At 58.4% G+C, this 6,664-nt stretch overlaps 2 protein-coding genes across 2 annotated transcripts in view; one reads left to right on the forward strand and one right to left on the reverse strand.

The window, feature by feature from the left end:
• The first annotated feature begins 20 nt into the window (after positions 1-20).
• Positions 21-2,766, forward strand: TMEM160 (transmembrane protein 160). The gene is made up of 3 exons (XM_023182258.3): positions 21-277; positions 1,962-2,054; positions 2,419-2,766. The coding sequence occupies exons 1-3, from the start codon at positions 70-72 to the stop codon at positions 2,682-2,684; spliced, it is 567 nt and encodes a 188-aa protein (XP_023038026.1). The 5' UTR covers positions 21-69; the 3' UTR covers positions 2,685-2,766.
• Positions 2,767-2,903: 137 nt separating this feature from the next.
• NPAS1 (neuronal PAS domain protein 1) overlaps positions 2,904-6,664 on the reverse strand; it is a 25,040-nt gene continuing 21,279 nt past the window's right edge. Inside the window, exons 11-12 of the mRNA XM_023182257.3 lie at positions 5,767-5,861; positions 2,904-3,498 (exon numbers count right to left, since the gene is read on the reverse strand). Of these exons, the coding sequence (XP_023038025.1) occupies positions 3,038-3,498; positions 5,767-5,861 (556 nt within the window). The 3' untranslated portion in view covers positions 2,904-3,037. The remainder of the gene's footprint in view (positions 3,499-5,766; positions 5,862-6,664) is intronic.

Below are 6,664 nucleotides of genomic sequence, written 5' to 3' on the forward strand. Positions count from 1 at the left end.
AGTGACATGGGTTGCAACCTACAGGAGGCCCGTGGGGCGGTACGGCGCGCGGCGCCCGTAGTGCGAACCATGGGAGGCGGCTGGTGGTGGGCTCGGGCCGCTCGCCTGGCCCGTCTCCGCTTCCGGAGGTCGCTACTGCCGCCTCAGCGGCCCCGGAGCGGGGGGGCCCGGGGGTCCTTCGCCCCCGGCCACGGCCCCCGCGCCGGGGCTTCGCCGCCCCCAGTGTCCGAGCTGGACCGTGCGGACGCCTGGCTCCTCCGAAAGGCGCACGAGACAGGTCGGTGTCTGGAGGTGGGGGCGGTGTGGATGCGACGGGGGTCCTGGGCGCGCGTGGAACCTCGATGGGGCGGGGGCTTCTGCAACAAACGGGGCCCGGGCTCGGCTCCGAGAAGGGCTTCAGTGTGAGAGCACGGAAGCGCAGAGTGCAAGAGCGCAGGTGCCCGCGGAGAGGATGGGCTTGAGGGGAGGACGAGGACTCCGCGTAACTGGGCGCCGTAGGGATTGGAGGGGGTGGTAGGGTTGCGCGAGGCAGCCTCGTAGAATCGCGCCTGTCGTGTGAAGAGAGGTTCCAGGGAAAGCTTAGAGTCTGTGGAGTTGGGTACAAGAGGGGTCCGTCCCGATTACAGAGGCCACCACTATGCAGAGAGCGGGAGTGTGGATCCCCGTAGACGAGGGGGAAGTTCAGGATTGGAGGAGGGGACAACCAATAGGGAAAAAGCTCTCTGCTGATTGGAGGGGGAGGTGATCTAGGCTGCAGGGGGCGGGGCTTGGGACGGAGGCGAGGTCCAGAATGGAGCGGACTGGCCATCTATTTTTTTATTTTTTTATTTTTTTATTTTTTTAATGACAATGTTTTGCTCTGTCACCCAGGCTTGAGTGCAGTGGCACAATTGTAGCCCACTGCAGCCTTGAACTCCTGGACTCAAGTCATCCTCTTGCCTCAGCCTCCTGCTTAGCTGGCCCTACAGGCATACACCACCGTGCCCAACTATTTTAATTTATGTAGAGACGGGGTCTTGCTTTGTTGCCCAGGCTGGTCTGAACTCTTGGGCTCATACAATCTTCCAGCCTTGGCTTCCCAAAGTGCTGGGATTACAGGCGTGAGCCACCTCACTGGGCCAGGACTGGGTATCTAGATATAGGGTGTGGTGGACTATTTGTAAGGGACTTGAATGGGGACGGACATGGATGGGATTGGCGCAGGCCATACTCGGTAGGAGATGGCGGCATTTGAAGGAAAGGAAGGGCGAAGCTGAAGTGTGGCCTGGGTTAGGAAACAGTTTGCCCCAGAGTTCTGAGACAGAAGTGAGTGGGCAGGCCGTGGGGGTATACGTAGAGGGAGGGGCTTGGTCTGGATGGCTCCTCAGATTGGAGGTTCTGCAATTTTGCCCCTGGATTGTCCTCCACATTCTGCAGGGACTATCTTGAATCCTTTATTTTTTTGAGACGGAGGCTCGCTCTGTCGCCCAGGCTGGAGTGCAGTGGCACGATCTTGGCTCACTGCAACCTCCACCTCCTGGATTCAAGTGATTCTCCTCCCTCAGCTTCCCGAATAGCTGGGATTACAGGCACGTGTCACCACACCCTGCTAATTTTAGTATTTTTAGTAGAGACGGGGTTTGACTATGTTGGCCAGGCTAGTCTCAAACTCCTGACCTCATGATCTACCTGTCTTGGCCTCCCAGAGTGCTGAAACTACAGGCGTGAGCCACCGCACCCGGCCCTTTTTAGTGTTACAGAGTTTGGGGGAGGGGACACTGAGGTGGAGGCCAGAGAGCATGTGGGGGGATGTGGTTAGGTGAGGGACTTCCTGGAAGAGGTGAGGATTTGGGGTGGGCTTGTCTTGTGGCTGCATGGGGTGGAGTGAGCTGAAGGGAGCCCCTTCAGTTTTACTGGGCAAGGGAGATTGAGGAGGTAGGGTTGGGGGTGATGTTAATCACCCCATGTCTCCCTCCCTCCAGCCTTTCTCTCCTGGTTCCGCAATGGCCTCCTGGCGTCGGGCATCGGAGTCATCTCCTTCATGCAGAGTGACATGGGTCGGGAAGCAGCATATGGTGAGTACAGATCCCCACTCTCGCCCCCACCAGGGAACCAGGGACTCCAGAGCCCATACCACCTGTCCTGGTGAGGCTAGACTTTCCCACCCCATCCCACTCCCAGTAGTAAGTATAGAACCCCCATTCTTCCCCCACCAGGAAGACACCCCTCCCATGGGCCCATCTGAATGGGTGGTCCAGGACATGGCTATGGTCCCCTCCCCTCCGATCTGATTCCCAAAGATGCAGTCCAGCCCCTGGCACGGCCCTGCCTCTGTTCCTGTCTCCTCAACCCTGACTTTGCTCCCAGACCATCCCCCACACCCCCGATACCTTTTCATCCCCCGACCTTGGCCCTGTCACTACCCTGCCTCTCCCGCAGGCTTCTTCCTGCTGGGCGGTCTGTGCGTGGTGTGGGGCAGTGCCTCGTACGCGGTGGGCCTGGCGGCGCTGCGAGGGCCCATGCAGCTGACGCTGGGGGGCGCGGCCGTGGGCGTGGGCACCGTGCTTGCTGCCAGCCTGCTCTGGGCGTGCGCAGTGGGCCTCTACATGGGGCAGCTGGAGCTGGACGTGGAGCTGGTGCCTGAGGACGACGGGACGGCCTCCGCGGAAGGCCCTGATGAGGCGGGTCGGCCGCCACCCGAGTGAACGACACGGCCATGGGGCCTGGCAGGCGCTGGACGACAGCGCCCGAGGACTGGGACATTAAAACCTGACCTCCCCTCCTCCAGATGCAGAGTGCTGGTTCGTGTTCCTTGGGGAAGGGCGGCGAGGAGCGGACTGACTGAAGACGCGGGAGGGCGGGTGGTGGGAGAGCGAGGAGCGGACCCGGGGGGAGACAGAAATGGACAGAGGAGCTCAGAGCCAGGAGCCCAAACCACTGCAGGGAGAGCTGGCGTTTAATTCTCAGGGCTACGGGCACAGCCAGGCCCGCTGTCCCGGGGGGGGGGGGGGGGGTCCCCGGTCGTCGCAGGGTCCAGTGCTGGCGGCTCTGCCAGTCCTCAGTCCCCCTTCCGCGGCAGCCTGGTGCCCGCGGGCCCCGGGTAGGGCAGGCCCAGGGGCGGGTAAAAGGCCTCCGGTAGCGCAGGGCCTGGACCCAGCCTCTGCAGATGCGGGTACACCAGGCCCAGCTCCGCGGGGCCGTAGCGGATGGTGCCTGGCGTGCACAGGCCTCGCACTACCGGCGGCAGGAAGCCCGCGTGCAGGAGGGCGGGCGGGGGGTCCCCGGGAGGCACCAGGCCCCATGGCCGCACCGGATCCTGCTTCAGGACCCCTGCCCGGATGACAGAGGTGAACTCGGGCCGCGGGGTGGCCGGGTGGCCGGAGGGATCCTCGTCGCCACTGTCCTCTGAGCCTTTGGTTTCCCTCGGGCTGGGCTCCACTTTGATGCGTTTGCCCTGGGTCTGGGGGGCCTCCTTGTCCGCCGGGGCAGCCTGCTTCCCTTCAGTCGGAGGCTCTAGCTCTGGATAGAGGAAGATGCTCAGGGCCTGTATGTGTCCCCAGCCCTCAGTCTTCCTATCTTTGGAATGGAGCTGTGCTCCATGGGCCAGACCTGTAGTTCTCAGCTGGGAGTGGTTCTTTTTTTTTTTTTGAGAGGGAGTCTTGCTCTGTCCTCCAGGCTGGAGTGCACTAGCACCATCTGGGCTCACTGCAACCTCCGCCTCTGGGGTTCAAGCTATTCTCCTGCCTCGGCCTCTCGAGTAGCTGGGATTACAGGGCACGCCACCACACCCAGCTAATTTTTCTATTTTAAGTAGAGATGGGGTGTCGCCATGTTGGCCAGACTGGTCTCAGACTCTTGACCTCAGGTGATCTGCCTGCCTGAGCCTCCCAAAGTGCTGGGATTACAGGCGTGAGCCACTGCGCCCGGCCAGCTGGGAGTGGTTCTGTCCCCAGGAGAGACCTGGCAATGTCTGGAGATATTTTGGGGTGTCACAACTCTGGGGAGGGTACCAATGGCATCTAGAGGGTAGAGGCCAAGGATGCTGTTAAATAAACATCCCATAGTGTCCCCCCAACACAGAATCACCTGGCCCTAAAATGTCAGCAGAGCAGAAATCAAGAAATCTAGACCTGTGCTGTTCAATGGAAGTTTCCAGGATGGAGCTTTCTGTGGGAATGGGAATGTTGTACATCCGCACTGTCCCACAAAAGCAGCCGCTGGTCACATGTGGCCACTGTGCGCGCAAAACGTGGCGGGTGTGAGTGAGGACGTGGATTTAAAGTGTTTGTTTGTTTTTGTTTCGTTGCAGGGCAAGGTGGCTCATGCCTATAGTCCCAGCACTTTGGGAGGCTGAGGCGGGCGGATCACCTGAGGTCAGGAGTTCGAGACCAGCCTGGCCAACATGGCGAAACCCTGTCTCTACTAAAAATATTAAATTAGCCGGGCATGGTGGCGGGCGCCTGTATTCCCAGCTACTTGGGAGGCTGAGGCAGGAGAATCGCTGGAACCAGGAGGCGGAGGTTGCAGTGAGCTGAGATTGCGCTATTGCACTCCAGCCTGGGCAATAAGAGTGAAACTCTGTTCCCCAAAAAAAGTAAATAAATAGATTTTTTTGAGACGAGGTCTCAGCCCGCCACCCAGGCTGGAGTGCAGTGCAGCTGTCACAGTGCACTGCAACCTCTAACTCCCGGCCTCAAGCAATCCTACCACCTCAGCCTGAGGACCTAGACTATGGGTGCATGCCACCATACCCGGCTTGGCTAATTTTTAAAATTTTTTGTTGAGACAGGGTCTCACTATGTTGCCCACGCTGGTCTTGAACTCTTAGGCTAGAGCAGTTCTTTTACCTTGGCCTCCCAGTGTTCTGGGTTTACAGGCATAAGCCAACATGCCTGGCTTGGATTTTAATTTTTTTTTTTTTTTGTGAGATGGAGTCTCGCTCTGTTGCCCGGGCTGGAGTGTGGTGGTGTGATCTCAGCTCACTGCAACCTCTGACTCCTGCGTAGAAGTGACTCTCCTGCCTCAGCCTCCTGAGTAGCTGGGACTACAGGCACATGCCATCATGCCCAGCTAATTGTTTTTTCTTTTTTGAGACGGAGTCTTGCTCTGTCACTGCATCGGAGTGCAGTGGCGCGATCTCGGCTCACTGCAACCTCTGCCTCCTGGGTTCAAGCAATTCTCCTGCCTCAGCCTCCCGAGTAGCTGGGATTACAGGAGCACGGCACCATGCCCAGCTAATTTTTTGTATTTTAGTAGAGATGGGGTTTCACCATTATTAGCCAGGATGTTCTCCATCTCCTGACCTCATGATCTGCCTGCCTCGGTCTCCCAAAGTACTGGTATTACAGGCGTGAGTCACCAGGCCCGGCCTGGATTTTAAATTTTTTTTTTTTTTTTGAGACAGAGTCTCGGTCTGTTGCCAGGCTGGAGTACAGTGGTGCTATCTTGGCTCACTGTAACCTCTGCCTCCCAGGTTCATGCCATTCCAAGCTCCTGCCTCAGCCTCCCAAGTAGCTGGGACTACAGGCGCCCGCCACCACGCCCAGCTAATTTTTGTATTTGTAGTAGAGATGGGGTTTCACCATGTTGGTCTCGATCTCTTGACCCTGTGATCCAACCGCCTCAGCCTCCCAAAGTGCTGGGATTACAGGCGTGAGCCACCGCGCCCGGCCTGGATTTTAATTGCATATAAATGGCTGCATGTGGCTAGTGGCTTCTGGAATGGACAGCCGGGACCCAAAGGTTCCTTGGAGCTTCCCAGGGCCTGAGGTGGGAGGTGGGGCTCACCTGTGGGCTCTGGCCCCGGGCTCGATGCCTCCTCACAGGCCACGCTGGCTGGAAGCTGGAAGGCATCCAAAGGAGTTTGGCCACCCTCGGCTTGGCTGGGGACAAGATGGATGCGGTTAGGAGCCAGGGGTCCTTGGCCTCTCAGGACTCCCTCCTGCTTTACCCAACTTGTGGCAGTAAGTGTGGGACACCCCTATGGGTAAAGGTGGATCCCCATCCTGAGGCATTTACAGGGCTCATCACCAGATCCCTAAACTCGGGGTTGATTCCTAGCCTGGCGTGGTCCTCGCTCCTAAGGCCAGACCTGGATAGCCGGTGGCCACCTGGATGTCACCACCTGTGTGTCCTCTGGCACCTCATGCTTATCTGATGTCTGCATCTCCCTTTCAAACCTGCTGTTCCTCTCAGGAGCCCAAATCCGGGCTCAGCAAAGCCAGAGACCTGGGCAGAAGATGGTCTCCTCCCCCAGAGTCTGGCACTTCCCAGGACTGGCCCCAGCCTCTGCCCTGGTCCTCCAGCGCCCATCTTGTCCCTTGGTGCCTCCTTCATGGCAGCTAGGAGGGTTTTTTTTTTTTTTGAGATGGAGTCTCACTCTGTCGCCCAGGCTGGAGTGCAGTGGCATGAACTTGGCTCACTGCAACTTCCGCCTCCTGGGTTCAAATAATTCTCCTGCCTCAGCCTCCCGAGTAGCTGGGATTACAGGCGCCTGCCACCACGCCTGGCTAATTTTCTTTATTTTTAGTGGAGACAAGGTTTCACCATCTTGGCCAGGCTGGTCTTGAACTCCTGACCTCATGATCCACCAGCCTCGGCCTCCCAAAGTGCTGGGATTCCAGGCGTGAGCCACTGCACCTGGCCTAGAAGGGTGTTTTTTCCTTTCTTTTTTTTTTTTTTTTTT

Source organism: Piliocolobus tephrosceles, chromosome 21 (genome assembly GCF_002776525.5).
Source record: "Piliocolobus tephrosceles isolate RC106 chromosome 21, ASM277652v3, whole genome shotgun sequence".
NCBI classification, from domain to species: Eukaryota; Metazoa; Chordata; class Mammalia; order Primates; family Cercopithecidae; genus Piliocolobus; species Piliocolobus tephrosceles.

Coding starts and splice junctions, on each gene's coding strand:
- TMEM160 (XM_023182258.3), top strand. CDS start 70: ATGGGAGGCGGCTGGTGGTGGGCTCGGGCCGCTCGCCTGGCCCGTCTC. Junction 278..1,961: donor CCGAAAGGCGCACGAGACAG/GTCGGTGTCTGG, acceptor CCCTCCCTCCAG/CCTTTCTCTCCTGGTTCCGC. Junction 2,055..2,418: donor GGGTCGGGAAGCAGCATATG/GTGAGTACAGAT, acceptor CCTCTCCCGCAG/GCTTCTTCCTGCTGGGCGGT.